General features: G+C 40.8%; 3 protein-coding genes across 6 annotated transcripts; 1 reads left to right on the forward strand and 2 right to left on the reverse strand.

Moving 5' to 3' along the window:
- The first annotated feature begins 4664 nt into the window (after window positions 1-4664).
- LOC115683727 (eukaryotic translation initiation factor 6-2) lies at window positions 4665-7517 on the forward strand. 4 transcript variants are annotated; one of them, XM_056320219.1, is made up of 8 exons: window positions 4665-4955; window positions 5068-5111; window positions 5331-5427; window positions 5509-5594; window positions 5720-5764; window positions 6274-6404; window positions 6912-7022; window positions 7142-7517. In XM_056320219.1, the coding sequence occupies exons 2-8, from the start codon at window positions 5102-5104 to the stop codon at window positions 7397-7399; spliced, it is 738 nt and encodes a 245-aa protein (XP_056176194.1). In that variant the 5' UTR covers window positions 4665-4955; window positions 5068-5101; the 3' UTR covers window positions 7400-7517. The 4 variants fall into 4 exon arrangements, with proteins under 4 accessions (XP_056176194.1, XP_056176196.1, XP_030464184.1 ...); XM_056320221.1 differs by having other exon boundaries at window positions 4665-4921; XM_030608324.2 differs by having other exon boundaries at window positions 4665-4918.
- A 720-nt stretch (window positions 7518-8237) lies between these two features.
- LOC115683733 (mitochondrial phosphate carrier protein 1, mitochondrial-like) lies at window positions 8238-11619 on the reverse strand. The gene is made up of 7 exons (XM_030608329.2): window positions 11485-11619; window positions 11196-11347; window positions 10253-10602; window positions 10133-10176; window positions 9564-9778; window positions 9360-9484; window positions 8238-8639 (listed from the first exon to the last, which is right to left on the reverse strand). Exons 2-7 carry the CDS (start codon window positions 11340-11342, stop codon window positions 8585-8587), a joined length of 936 nt encoding a protein of 311 aa, XP_030464189.1. The 5' UTR covers window positions 11343-11347; window positions 11485-11619; the 3' UTR covers window positions 8238-8584.
- A 1310-nt stretch (window positions 11620-12929) lies between these two features.
- LOC115683644 (transcription factor SRM1-like) lies at window positions 12930-14398 on the reverse strand. The gene is made up of 2 exons (XM_030608199.2): window positions 13980-14398; window positions 12930-13224 (listed from the first exon to the last, which is right to left on the reverse strand). The coding sequence occupies exons 1-2, from the start codon at window positions 14396-14398 to the stop codon at window positions 12930-12932; spliced, it is 714 nt and encodes a 237-aa protein (XP_030464059.1).
- Window positions 14399-15011: the final 613 nt, after the last annotated feature.

The following is a 15011-nucleotide window of genomic DNA, read 5'->3' on the forward strand; positions in this document are numbered from 1 at the left end:
CTTTTTTTTGTGATACGAAAAAACCTCAAACTACGCCACTTGTGACACATTTACCCTACAATACTTTGATTCACGGGCATTTTCGTCTTTTTTCTTTTTCTGTTTTTTTTCCTTTTTTTTGTCTCTTCTTCTCTCATCCTTCCGTCGGCCATGGCGGAGGGAAGAGAGACTAAAGGAAAAAAAAAGGAAAAAAAACAGAAAAATGAAAAAGACGAAAATGCCCATGAACCAAAGTATTGTGGGGTAAATGTGTCACAAGTGACATAGTTTGGGGTTTTTCGTGTCACAAAAAAAAGTTCAGAGTAAATTTGTCACAAGTGACATAGTTTGGGATTTTTCGTGTCACAAAAAAAAGTTTAGGGTAAATTTGTTACAGGTAGCATAATTTGGGGTTTTTTGTGATATTTTCCCTTAATATAATAATTGCTTCACATCACACCAATTATCTGATATGAGACTTTTCTAACACAATCGTGTGTGCATCTCAACATCGTAAAACACAGACAATTAGGAATTTTCTTAATGGCACCGAGCCCCTCATATTCTACATTGATATAACTAGACTTTATGCACACGCTACGCACATTCCCGATTATTAATATCGTTACATGTACCCTCTTATGTGGTGACTATTTGTGTTAATTTTGCAAAGTGTGATTAACAAAGCGATTATAAGTCCGAATGGATTCGGCCCATCATCCCTTTCGTGGTCACATTGCCATCCCTTGGAAAAGCCCAAAAGTCAACAACAGTGCCCAAAGGGAATAGGCCCATTGGCGACGCTTCTCTTCGTTCTTCTTTCTCGTTATATTTATTTAGTTTACATTTACCTTAACGTTTGACTATCTCATGTTATCCGAAAGAGGAAAAATGAGACAAAGAAGGTTCGCATACAAAATCCGAATCGAGATTTCCTTTTGTTGCTACGTCATCGCCGCCGCCGCCGCCTCATCCTTGAAACATATATCGCGACCCCGAATGTTCCTAAGACGATCCAATCAGTCGATTTCAACGTACAACCCAATAATGAATTTGAAATTCATTAAGTTTAACTTGCATCGAAAACAGACGTGCTGTATGTAGGTGTAAAGGCGCGACGTATAAGTTTAGCTCGATTTGCCCCCCTTATAGCACGGCCAGGAGCGGCGTCGTTTCGCAGCACGCGTCGCACGGACTAGATAAAGAGAAGGTGCAGGGAAACGTCACGTGAATCGCACGGGACGCGGACAGATTCATCGTATTCTCATTAGCTGTTTCCTTAGAGTCCACGTCGTTTCATCATCCTCCCCGTCTTCGTTCTTTTATCTCCTTCTGCATCTTCCTCTCCCTTCCTTCCATCCGTCGGATTCTTCGTTGGTAAGTTTTGTTTATTCTTCTTTGTGTTTGTGATTCCCGAGGTCAAACGTAAAAGCCCATGAGAAATAAAGAGGAAAAGCTCCAGTTCACGCCGAGCACGACAGTAGCGGCCATCGTCTTCGATCTCTCGCATTCACGACGGCGCACGGCCATTGCTCACGCTGCCATCCGCCCATTAAACTAAGAACGTATTTGCATAAACAAAGCAAACCATCATCGCGCCACCTTCCCCGCTTCTCTCGCTCTCTCTCTCTCTCTCTCCCTTCCCTTATATCTATCGCCCGAATCGATATTAGACGCGGATAGGTAGAGAGAGAGACGGAGCAGATGGAGATCGCTTACCGTTCGAAGTACTTGAGAAACGACGCATCGTCCGACCAGGGGGCGGCGCCGGCATTCTCGTGGAGGTGGACGGCGAGGAGGGCGTGGAGACGGCTGGCGAGGGGGAGGAGGAAGCTGGCGGCCAGGGTCACGAGGAGGATCGGGTGGATCTCCCTGCAGGTGAGGAGGAGGGTGTTCAGGGTTTCGTCGGCGGGGGACTATCAGGAGGTCGGCGATCACCGGCAGCCGGTGAGGTACGACATGTCGAGCTACGCGAAGAACTTCGACGACGGCGAGTGGCAGCAGGAGGAAGAGGAGTATTACAGTAGTCGGTCCTTCGCTTCTAGATTCGGAAGAGCTGTAGATGAATAACACCTGCAAACTACTACTACTTCTTGTTCTGCTTCTTCTTCTTGAGCTTCATTGCATCTGTTCCATTGATTCTGTGATTGATTCTTTTGATTCTATCGCAACATGACGAGCAATAAATACTGGTTGAAAAGGATAAGTACGTGAACATCTTCTACTTCATACCAAGCAAATTTACATCTTTCCAATACGATGAACTTGGTGCATTAGATCAGGTAGTTTTTGCTTTCTACACCAGATCGTACCGACGGGAGTCGAGACCCGAGATGTTTGAAAAGCTCGAGAGCCCGAACCAGCCCGATCTAATCGGACTCGGACCGATTTGTTCATTCGGACCCAAACTTATCTTTCCGAGCCTAGGAAAAGAAAACTGATAGTTCTAGCTCCAGGTCGAACAACAATTGGATTAGGATTCATTTGGTTTACATGCTCAGTAGAAAAGAGCGAAGCTGGAGCATTGTTGTAGAACTTAGTGTGCCAGCTATTCGACAATATGAATTAGGGTACTGGTTACATCACGAGATTAGGTAGCTTATGTGACTCGTAAAGGGACGTCTGAAGAAGCTCGGGAGCTTGATCCAACCGGTTAACATTGCTATCGCACCTATTCGATCTTTCAGTCCTTATTTGATACACGTGAACGGGACTATATAATATATATTTTTATTCGCACGAGGTGCACAAGGTAGCAATGCTGTGCATTTTCACATGTAATCGTTGGCAAGGTCCATTACTATCTCTTTTCTCGTGGAGCATTTGAAGAATTATATAGCGATTTAAATTAGGAAAGACTTGATTGGACTTTTGGTTGGTCGAACATATGAAGCAGCGACAAATCCTTGTCGGAGTTGGATTACTAGCTTGCGTCGCCTATCCTATTTTAGATACAGATATTATGCATATAAGAGGTGGATTTTGATTTTAGCCCACTAAAAGAAACAAGAAATGTGTTAGGATTTTCTCTCCGCAGGTTTTTTGGATGAGTTCTCTTCGAAATATTGCAAGATAACACTTGTGGATTTATTTGGGGGTGATCTAGGGCTTGAAAATATTTGAGTGATCGAATGATTTAAAACTCTGTATTTGCCTAATTCATAATGGATTTCTTGGCAATTGGATCTACCAGTAAACTAGTTATCGAAGACCAAGCCATGTGAAACTATCGTCCATGTCAAAACTTTTATTAACCCAACATTTCTCTTTCTTTGCTTATTGACGTGAATTTGTTGGAGCTTAAATGAACAATTCGACATATCGTCGGGAAGTTCAAAACGTCTGATTAACCTATAACAGAAATCGCAAAATCTAAAGTTAACAGTTTGAGATAGTACTATTTATACATTTTATGGTTATCCTTGCAAAATAAGTTTTTATATATTCTTATCATCACGATATCGTTTTATCCATAACTTCTCGTTTAATAAATTTTCTTTTAAAATTTCTTTACACGGGAACGAATACACGGGACTAAAATAGGGTAAGTAGTGGATGTACCTAAGATGCATTAGAAGAATATTTGAAAAAAAAAATATTTCCACTTATGAAATCATAAAAAAGAAGGGGGAAATTTCATGTAATAAAACATTAGTCTATCTCGCTGGTGGGCAAAGTCATGTATCTACATGTTCAGCTCTCTTTCGATTTTAGGACCGAGGGTCCGACCGGGAATCTTGGAGGTGTTCGGGCCGGGCAGGGCCCCGCAAGTCACGTGCGTCGACGTTCTTTCTCGCGGCCTTTTGACCCACTTCCTTTCTTGCGCGTCACGTTCCGTGAGCGGCAAGACACGTGCGTGATTTGCCCAGAAAAAGAAAAAATCAAGTATTAATAAATCTTTGACCAAAAAAAAAAAGTATTAATAAATCAAAATTTGATTTTTTTGTTCTGTCGGTCCTATTTCTAAATTTTGTTATGCTAGAACGCGAGAATTTAGCTCCACACCTGTGATAGTAGCGTTCCCATCCCAATTCCTTTACCAACAGGACCGCTTGTCAAATCATTCACCGAGGCGATTTATTTGATGGATTATTGGGATTGGCATGCTTTACTCACTAATAAAAGGAGCTGATAATTTCTACGGCTCTTTATTTAGAAAATTAAATTTGTGGGTAAACTTTCTTTTTCTTTAATATGACGGGATAATGACACATACGGTTTTTGAACTTCGTCTCAATATACAATGTGATCCATGAATTTTAACCTAATGTGCAATGTGTTCCCTCAACTTTTAATATATGCAATGTGGTCTTTAAAATTTCTGTATATGTTCAATATAATTCCTGAGTTATATGAATTACATTGAACATTTTGGTATAGTACACGGACTAAATTGAGTATGTTCCAAAAGTTCAGAGACGGCATCGAACAGATTAAAAGTTCATGGAGACCACATTGCGCATCGAGTTAAAATTCATGGACCATGCCGAACAGATTAAAAGTTCACATATCGCATTGCATGTCGGATCAAAACTTAAGGACCGTTCGTGTCGCTATCTCGATATATTATTTACCAAAAGGCGAAAAAAAAGCACAAGAATGAAAAAAAAAAAAATTTGCACGACTTTTTCAACAATCCGACAAGTCAGTAGTTAGCACCAGTAACAGGATGTCCCCTTCATAGTTCGCAAGTGGCGGAGCACGAAGAGCAAAAGCAGCTTCGTATAAAAATATCGCCTTTCGCCCTCCTCGTCCACTTCTCCGATTCTCTCTTCTGAGCTCTTTAAACCCTAGGAAAAAAACCTCCTGATTTCAGCCGGAAGAGCATCCCCCTCATCGGCCTCCTCCTCACTCCTCCTTCAGGGCGGGTGGGATTCGCGCTTGAGCTGAGAGCGCACGAATTCTCGCACCCGAACGTGTAAGATTTCCTCGACCGGAGGTCGTTCTTCGATCGTTCATCGCACGCGTGTGTTTGGGTCGGGATCGTTTTTGGCTTTCGATGGGATTGGTGTTGTTTTAAAGGTCTTCGCTTTCGGTTGCTTTGGTGGGTTTGCTGATTTGGGTTTTCTCTTTTTTGGGCATTTGCAGGTTGTTCTTTGTATATCCTGAACCGCAGGCTGATATGGCAACAAGTGAGCTCCCACCTCCCCGACTGTTGTTTCGGTTGTTGTTGTTTCGGTTGTTGCTTTCTGCGAAGTTTCGTTTGCGTGGGTTTCGATAAAGGCGGCGACTTGAATTCGATAGGAGTCAGTGTTCGTTCGATTTCGTATTTGACCGGGAGTTAGTTTCGTTCGATTCGGTTGTGCTTGTGTTGGGATTCTTAGTTTCGTTGAATTGTGAATTGTGTGCAGGGCTCCAGTTTGAGAATTCGTGCGAAGTCGGAGTCTTCTCTAAGTTGACGAATGCCTACTGTTTAGTTGCAATTGGTGGATCGGAAAACTTCTACAGGTGCGTCGAATGGTTTTACGGCGCGGTCTGAGGATGATCTTTCGTTGTATCTTGCTTTGAAAGTTCGTGTCTTTTGTGCAGTGCGTTTGAGGCTGAACTGGCCGATGTTATCCCGGTTGTTAAAACGTCCATTGCAGGCACTAGGATCATTGGGCGACTTCTTGCAGGTAATGATCACTTTTTCCCCCTTTCCCATGCTAAATGTTTATTGGATGAAGCTGCTTTTGCTTACTGAGTGTGTATAAGCTAATGCCAACTTTTGATAACGCTACACTTTGACATTTCACTGCAGGAAACAAGAATGGGCTCCTTGTGCCGCACAACACTACTGACCAGGGTAAGTTTTTAATCTTGATTGCTTATAGCTTCTTGTAAGTTTTTGTTGATTAATAGCGTGGCGTTCAATTCTAATTCTAAATTCTAATGGGACGCGAGAGGGCGTACCAATTCTGACATATGTTTCTATAGGATACATGTGGGGGGACCTATCTATACGAATAAGGTTCTATTGATTAAAATTCTTTTGTTGGGATATTAATCTGAGTTTGTATATTGTTTCATGTAAGCTACAGTGATGCTTTGGTTGTCTGCTCATTTTCAATCATATCTACTCTCTTCTATTCTCTCTATATGTTTGTAGCCATAGGAAAAAGAAATCATACACCAAACTTGTTCTCTGTGAAGTAAACTGTACTTCAGAGCTGATGAAACTGTTAGCTTAAACAGGAAGTATTGGTCCACTTCATCATGTGGTGTAGGTGCAAGCCAGATAAATTTCCTTGTCAATTTTGGACCGGTCTGCTGATTCGACTTCCATTCTCTACTAACGTTTCTTTTCTTTCTTAGAGCTTCAACACTTGAGAAATAGTCTGCCGGATCAAGTTGTTGTTCAACGTATTGAAGAAAAGCTATCTGCCCTGGGGAACTGCATAGCATGCAATGATCATGTTGCCCTTACTCATACCGATCTTGACAAAGTAACTTTGTTTTTTCCTTGAGAAACAATCTTTTGTCAAGCAATTTGTGTCGAAATCCCAAATTTACGGAGTTTGATTGTGTTTTCTTCAATAAGAACTAAGTGCTACAATTCAGCACTTGTATGGTGGACTAAAACTCAGTTGTTTGGGTGATCTCTCTAAACATGTACAAAGTATTTTGTGGACCTCTCAGCAGCAATCACTTTTTCAAATTTTTCATGGCAGTTTCCAAAAAAAAAAAAGTGCTTCTATATTAGAAAAACGTATTCCTAAATGCATTAGGAAAAATAAGGCATATTGGGCAGCGTTGAAAGCTTTTTCCTATGAATTATCTTTGTGTTGAAAAAATTGTAGAACTTGTGGGAACATCATCCAGCTAGGATTTAGTGCCTTCCAGTGTGTGGTTTATGGAATCAAATCACCTTCTGCCCCTTTAAGAATTCCTTGCATGGTCCACTGAGTTTAGAAGAATTCTGATTTTTGATTGCCGTCTATTGGTTGAATCAGGAAACCGAGGAGATAATTGCAGATGTTCTTGGAGTGGAAGTCTTTAGGCAGACTATTGCTGGCAACATTCTTGTGGGTAGCTTTTGTGCCTTCTCAAACAGAGGTGGACTGGTAAGATAGGACAGTCTTTACATTGTCTTTTGTACAGTTTTGTACTTGGGCATTCTTTATGGGCATCTGCCTATTAGCTAAACTTTTGCCTTACAAGATGCTAAAATATGTTGGAGCAGGTTCATCCACATACATCCATTGAAGACTTGGATGAGCTCTCGACCCTCCTCCAGGTTCCTTTGGTGGCTGGAACTGTGAACCGAGGTAGCGAAGTAATCGGTGCCGGTATGACCGTGAATGACTGGACAGCATTTTGCGGTTCGGACACCACGGCGACTGAACTATCCGTGATCGAGAGTGTTTTCAAGTTGAGGGAAGCGCAACCCAGCGCTATTGTGGATGAGATGAGGAAATCCTTGATCGACAGCTATGTCTAGTTATTTATCTTGATCGTATGTGTTTGTCTGAACTTCGCGATTTTAAGTCTTATCAATTCGTAGACTACGAATTGAATATCATGTTTATTTGCCAATCAAGTCGAATTTGCGTACTAAAGTGGGGTGCCATCCATGTATGCATATGCGAAGTTTCCTCAGAGAATTATTGGTATGATAGCACCTAAAGAAAGACTTTACACTTGGACTTATTGCCAAAGATTGAAATCCCAACGTTCTTTTAGCAATTTGAGTGCCCTGTGAAGAGTCACCTCAAAGGCAATCGGAGTAGTCTGGATTATATGATCCAATGAAAACACTTCTGATTGATTACCAGCGAGCATTTACATTGTAGTCATACGAATATGACTTGGAAATACAAAGGTGGAGCAACATAAATGTTATTCAGAAAATATCACAAATATGACTCGTTTGTCCAATGACTACCTATGTACCTTTACCTTTGAAAATGTCAAATATATACTTGAAATTTGTTTTAGGAGATCACTTTACATCTTGACATCAATTATCTGTCTAAAATATCATTTTCTTTTCAAAAAAATTCATCCTCCGATTTTAAATTCTCACTCACCCAAAGCATTCAAAATCAATCAAATCATCCAAATCCTAAATAAGATTTTAAAATGAGTTCGCAAGGAAGGTTAACTTTGATCTATTCAATATGGGGTTTTATCAAGAGATGCATGATTGGTATTTTTAAAAGTAAAGAAATGTAAGTGGTCGTTGAGCTGGAAGTGGAATATATTTAGTACTTCACCAAGCTCCACGGCTCTGCAGAAAGCAAGTACATCCTATAAGTAAATGAAAAATCCAGAAATGCAGTCTGACGCCTGAAGTTCAGCTGGTAACCATATATTCTTGGCAAGAAACAAGAATTCGTCATACATTATTCAGACATATCTAAGTTAGGTCGCCGATGAAGAGAAACTCCGACGAGCTAAAAGCAAGAACAATGGTCGAGCAATCTAGAACAATTAAAGCTATAAACCACGATATGTATCGGCGATAAAAAGCTGCCATCACATCTCATGGTTTGTCAGAATTGTTCAGTAGTTGCAGTGATTGTCACATTCCGGCATATTGAACACCAGAAAAAGCTCTAATTTCCTTCCTTGATGTGGACACCACCTCGCTTTCTGAAGAACACTGCAATCATTCCGGCATAGCTCAGCCTTTTATATTCTCTCTCTCTGGATCAGCTGAAACTTCACCACTAGTTGGCCTGCAAGACATCATCAACTTGTCACTGCGCAGAGAATTGTGGAGTGTTGAAATTTACCGGAATAAAATCAGAATGAACTATACCCTATTTGTTGCCAGATTGGAACAGAATCTTCATTTTATGTGGTGTTAATGATCCAAGTTGTTGAAACTGTCATTCTACGTCTATCATACAAATGAAAGAAAGTTTGCACTTACTTTCTCTGGTTACGTACTTACAGAAATTTAAGGGTACATTACTATGTTGTCCAAAAACAAGTAGACAGACAAGCATCCAAATGCTGCTATATAATCCAAAGAAAAGCCTTAGGACGAGGGACTTTCCACTTTATCATTTTCTTTCCACATACTTGAGTAATCCATGCCTCAGACAATGTTGAAAAAACAAGCCATTTCGGTATCCCAAAGATCCATACATATGGATATACAACATATATCTCTTAATCAATTGCAAGACAAGGATTTGTACAACCATAGACAAGGATTTGTACAACCATACTCAAACCCTTGTAAATAAGAATAGAGTTAGAAGAATCCTGTTGGTGGGTCATTTCATTCTAAACTATAACAGGCTTTGGCCAGCGAATTTTGACAGAAATTTCTTGGATATGGCCATTAAGCAATTGTCAAAGAAAAATTCACCCATAAAGAGAAAACAAGTGAATAAGACAAGTTACTGACGAAAGAAATAGTAAAATTAGAAAGGCAAGTGTGCACTTACAATCCACTAAAAATCTTGATGGTATCATAGAACAACCACTGCAGAGTTACAACAGGTCCAACGAGTATAATTCTAATGGGAAGGCTCCTCGTAAACAGATTCGCAAACCCAATACTCCTGATTGCCTGTTGCAAATTTTGAACTTATAGATCAGATCGAACTTTTCTGAGACATTAGGGTAAATAACTGCTTACAAACATATACCAGCATGAGACTGTCAGCTTTTCTGTTGTTTATTGAAGCAACAATATTATCAGCAGGATTTGATATGAAGCTACCAACAGATCCAGCAGCATATCCAGCTAAGCATGTTACCCCGAGTTGTTGAACTTTTGAGCAATCCTCCTTTCTTCTTCTAATAACATTACGATACAGGAAATCCACTGAATGCTCAAACGTCGAGAACATCACCATTGAAACTGCCTAGGGACAAAATTAAGAGAAGATCAATATGCAATAATACTGGGTTTCTTGCACACAATGGTTCAACAACTTGGTGTGAGTTTCTGTACTTTATTTTGAACATAATATGGACTATAAACATTAAGAAGTAAAACATGCGGGCATAACATGAGGACAAACCATCCACCTATAGATCAGCTATCCCACCTAAAACCTTTGTGGATTAAGTTTTTAATGTCACCTAGAAAGAGAATGGTCTGAGACAGCTCTCTTGTAGCAGCTTCCATTCATCTAGCATCTTTTAGATGCAATATTCAACACGAGAAAGGCTGACCAACTCTACTTAGCACAAGAAGGAATGAAAAGATTACATGGAAGATTTCGACCCCAAAGCGGTAGAAGCCCTCTGTAAAATCTGAAAGCAAGAACAGCATTAGAATGTCACTCCTAACTCTAACACAAGTAAAAAATACTAAGGCTACAAATATTACCCTAGAAGGCCTTCTGATGCATATACTTTAGGGAAGCCATCAACCAAGCCTTTTGCAAAGTGCGGCTGTGCTTGAACCCGGATTTTAACGGCTTCAAAAGGGCAAAGTGCAACATTTGCAAATGCTTCTGCAGAAGCACTGCTGAGAAAAAAAATCAGGCTCCTGTTGCTGCCGACCAAGATGTTGGAGTAAACCTGTTTGAAGTACTCGTAGAGACCGAATCTGCACCCACCTTGAGCACCATATCCAAAGAACTTGGTAGCCCAACCTCTCCAAAAAGCAGAAGGGCCTTGCTCTCTCAATAGAGAAGTGAAACATGAGTGAATGCTGTTATACTTGATTGGATTCACCTACAAGATAACAAGGATTCACGTATAAAACGTCCAAGAGAAACAAATCTTTGCAGAAATATTAAATACATGCCAAAGAAGGAAAATATGAGCCACACTGCAGAAGCATCCAATTCTCGTTGAAGATTGGACTTTCCACATTCAATTGGATATGACCATATCAGCAGTTCCGGGTCACATTGTCACCAGAATAATATGCAAACAAGTCATATAATGAATCAAGTAAACTCAACCAGTAATAGTTCAATCATTGTGGGAACATATATCATACCACCTCTTTGAATTCAATTTCTTGAGCCTATGTCATCAACAAAACTAGCACCAAAAACAGAAAGTGATTTGGGGTCTTACCTCTGATACGCCGATGAGGAAACAATCAACTGACTCAATTTATTCACTGAGCTCAACTAAAGAACAGAAACATGTTCCTCCAATGCATAGAATTGACACTACAGCATTGAACAAGCAGAACGCCAACAAAAAACAGAACATCCATTTCACTATGACCCAGAAAATAAAAATAAAGCTGGAGCTAAAAAAACCAAAAACAAAAAAAGCAGAGAGAGAGAGAGAGAGAGAGAGAGAGACGAAACCTGCATATTGACTTTCAAGACATCAAGAGGAGTTATGACCAGGTGGGTGGTTCCAGCACTGAGAACTCCTCCGACCGCACAAACTCCATAGTAATGTCCTCCTTTGTACTCCTGGCGCATTCTCTCTTCCGCCACCTCCCTCATCATTTCCCCTGAAAAAAAAAACAGGAAAAATCAAAACTTGATGATACCATAACCAAAAAACAGGAGATCTCCAACAGCCCATCTCAGAGAGTCTCCCCCATCGCCTCGCTCTGCATCTGCAAACCAGTTTCCTTCCTCAACTTACCCGATCGAGCGAGAGAGAGAGAGACGACGGCGAGAGCAAATTCCCCTGGAGAATCTACGCAATACGTGCGCGTCTCTTATATTTTGGTTCGGACATCTTGCGCTTAAACCCCTAAATAAAACCCCATTCCTCGGAAGTGCACCGAACGGCAATCGTAAGCCGCCACACGCTGTCGTTTTGGTTGTCAGTTTGTGGAGACCACGGTTTTACTCGTTTATACTCCGTTTGTTTCGTGAAAAATCAATAATTCAAAAAATATTTTCCAAAAATTGATAACTTGTATTGCTCGAAATAATTAGTTAATACTGACCAAAAAAATTTAATTAATGAAAAATATTTTTCTTATCAGCAATAATTTATATCTGAACATTTTCGTGAACGGTGAAAATATTTTTCGTTCATTCAATTTTCTAAACAATACAAAAGATCATTTTTAGGAAAATATTTTTAAAATCATTTATTTTTCGCGAAACAAATAGAGGCTTACTATTCTGCCAACTTCATTTTTAGAGAGACGACCAACCACTCTTATGTTTGTTTAGTTATAAATGGTGCGGTTATAAGTGGTGGATATTATTCACATGCAAAATTAATTGAAAATGTAATCTCAGGCGATGTTCATAACTGTAACCCATTAGTTAACAGGGTATGTCATCAACCTGAATAGGAGGAAAATACGATGCCTTTTCTTTTCTCGAGTCTTTTTTTTTTTTTCCTATTATCATATTGTGATTTTACTCACGTGATAAACATATAAAGCCACGCATCGCCATGTCAACAAATAAAAAGGATACGCCACGCAAGGCCGAGGAATGTCGATGAGGGTCGTCGTACACACGTCGTATCGAGATAGGTCCTAGAAATTACAAGATTGACATCGTACTTCACACTTTTATATGTGAAAGCCCCAGGCGGTAGTACTGCGGTAATTTACTGGAATTTTACCAGAAGCAAGGATGTAGGGTGGAAAATGGTGGAAAATGAATGCTCGATTTTATAAAATTTGAAGGTTTGATTATGTGTTTTTTTCTGGAGAAGATAACGTTTAGGCACTTGTGGTAATTGAACGGGTCCATTACTTTTCGACCTTAACAAGGAAATGGAATCCTGTTGGATTCATCATAATTCAGTTGCCAAAAGAGAGAAGATAAATCTTCATTGGAGACTCACAACAATGAGAGAGTCATGCTCTGATCGATTCGAAATTCACAGGCAAATTGATCTATCGACTATAGTACCCGTATCTCGCAATCCACAAGTTCGATTATCGGCGATTTTACTTATGTATCATATGCTATATGTACACATCAACTTTCATACTTGGTAGATCTTATGTACAATCTTCCTCTTTTCAATGGTTGCAACTGTGATGAACATCGAACCCCTTCAGGGAGAAATCGAAACAATTCCCCCCCCAGCATTATTCGAGGTGCCATTGTTTCCCACTAGTTCTTGTACCGATAATATGCGAGCGAGTGTCCAATCCTTCGGTTCCCGAACGAAGCGAATCGGAGCGAGGGCATGTAGATCGATGGACGGTCGATCGTCTCCGATGCGCTGGGCAGGGCCAACGGATCGGAGAGCCGACTGAAGCGGCGGCGGTCGGGGTCGTTCTTGAGGCGCTTGAAGTACTTTTGGGCGTGACTCGCGACTTGGGTCGGGTTCCGGGTCCTGACGCAGTTCCTGGAGATGCTCTTCCAATCACCCTTCCCAAACTTTGCCAAACCCACGAGGAACAACCTGTGAATTGAAAATCAACAATTGCACCCCAATTGTTTTGATCAGTATATATATCCATAGGGCACAAAGAAGAAAGATTAGGGCCTTTCCTTGGTTACACATGGAACAAATGAAATTCAATCGCCAAAGAAGAAAGAAAGGTACACGAAAACGATGATAGTTAATTTCTACATCCAGATACGGTAAAAGACAAGATAACCGTTATATTCCTGTCAAGACTCGAAATCATGTGGCCATGCTGTCTCTATCTTACGGACAAGCCCACTTCGTGGATTTTTATCCACTAAAATTATGTGACGCAACCACTGGGCCAACTTTCCTATTTGGAAAGGGAGAGGTGGGGAGTTTGATTCCCCACCTTCTTAAGAGGACTAGGGGTAGAGACGTTTAATTTCGGATATAGTTTCAACTTCCACACTTTGCATAGAGGTAGAACAAAAGTCTGAGAGTGAGTTGAGAGTTAGAGTATGATAGACAAAAAAATTACTTGGCGCAATTAATAACTAAGCGACAGGAATAACAGCATCGCCAAGGGGTCGAAAGATTGATGAATCAATTGAGATTTTTTCCGTATGAAGCTATCTGGAAATGACAAGCATCTAAAACGACAAACCGAAAAGGGAATAAGAGGAATGAAATCTAACAAAAAAACGATTAGACGGCGGCACCAACGTGCTTGGGTAGTGATTTTTCGAGCTTCAAAATTACAGAAGCACAAAAAGAACTCATGTAAACATTAGGGCAAAAAGTCATACTCATGTTCTTCCCTGCTCCATCCGACTCCCCTCCTTCTTGGGGCTCGCCGAGTGCTCTTACCCTCCCTTGGCTCATCGCTTGGCTCTGTCTTCACATCAACCTTTCTCTTAGATTTGTCGTAGTCGGGGATTGGCACTCGACCCGACTCGATCTGGTCGACGTCCTCAACCAATGCCTCAAAGTGCCTCATGATCTGCCCTACGCTCTTTTTGGGGATCCTTTGCGCAATGTTGTCGAAGAAGTCCCTGGACAGATGGTCAAGCTCAGCAATGCACCTCTCAAAGATCTCGTTCTCCTCAGGAGTCCAGTGGTCTTTGATGGGTTCCGGTGGTGCTGGGGGTGACAGCAGATAGGTCAGGTAAGAGTAACCTTGGGGTATGGCTTCAAAGAAGTACTGTGACTCCATGCGGAGCACCATAGTGGAGATCTGATTGAAGGGGAGAAAACCCTTCCTGGAGATGATTTGAGGGAAGAGATTGAGAGGGTGGTTTCTTGATGTTGGTGTAGGCTTTGGTGTTTGATTTTATGGGGGGGTTTATATAGAGTATCGACTGTTCTAATTTGAAGAATGGACCGACCCCTTTGTGCATATCTATGGTAAATTGAGAGGACCTAAGTTGGAAATGATGTGGCAATTGGCATGCCGAGGGACAGTTTGGGAAACATTTTCTGGCTTTTAATGGCAGGGCCAATCCATTAGCATTAAGAAAGAATAGAATCGAGTCAATCATTCTGTATATTGGCAATATGTAGTTGCATGGGGGAGCACGTGTAATGTGCTTACCGTTTGCATAACTATTTTCCATTTGTGCTCATGCATAGCTTTGATTAGGTTTCTACTCATCTGTTATGGAGACGAGATTGAACTTGGACAGAATGAAAATTGACAATAAAAGATAAGTAAATGTACATAACCATCAAAACGATAATTATTCATATATATAAAAGAGATGAGTATTGATTAGTTCTAACCGGAAAAACCGCTTCTCCCGTGGTGAGGCTAACGCGGGCGGAGCACTCGTTGTCCTTAT

This window comes from Syzygium oleosum, unplaced genomic scaffold (genome assembly GCF_021117445.2).
Source record: "Syzygium oleosum isolate NSW1041296 unplaced genomic scaffold, Sole_v2.1 Sole_v2.20, whole genome shotgun sequence".
Classification (NCBI taxonomy): domain Eukaryota; kingdom Viridiplantae; phylum Streptophyta; class Magnoliopsida; order Myrtales; family Myrtaceae; genus Syzygium; species Syzygium oleosum.

Excerpts from the sequence above, each read along its gene's own strand:
- LOC115683727 (XM_056320219.1), top strand. Across the intron at positions 5,765-6,273 it reads GCACAACACTACTGACCAGG|AGCTTCAACACTTGAGAAAT; the intron begins GTAAGTTTTTAA and ends TTTCTTTCTTAG. Across the intron at positions 6,405-6,911 it reads CTCATACCGATCTTGACAAA|GAAACCGAGGAGATAATTGC; the intron begins GTAACTTTGTTT and ends TGGTTGAATCAG.
- LOC115683733 (XM_030608329.2), bottom strand. The coding sequence starts at position 11,342 with ATGATGAGGGAGGTGGCGGAAGAGAGAATGCGCCAGGAGTACAAAGGA. Across the intron at positions 10,177-10,252 it reads GCATCAGAAGGCCTTCTAGG|ATTTTACAGAGGGCTTCTAC; the intron begins GTAATATTTGTA and ends TCTTGCTTTCAG. Across the intron at positions 8,640-9,359 it reads ATCAAGATTTTTAGTGGATT|GCCAACTAGTGGTGAAGTTT; the intron begins GTAAGTGCACAC and ends GATGTCTTGCAG.
- LOC115683644 (XM_030608199.2), bottom strand. The coding sequence starts at position 14,398 with ATGGTGCTCCGCATGGAGTCACAGTACTTCTTTGAAGCCATACCCCAA. Across the intron at positions 13,225-13,979 it reads TGGAGCAGGGAAGAACATGA|GTTGTTCCTCGTGGGTTTGG; the intron begins GTATGACTTTTT and ends TTCAATTCACAG.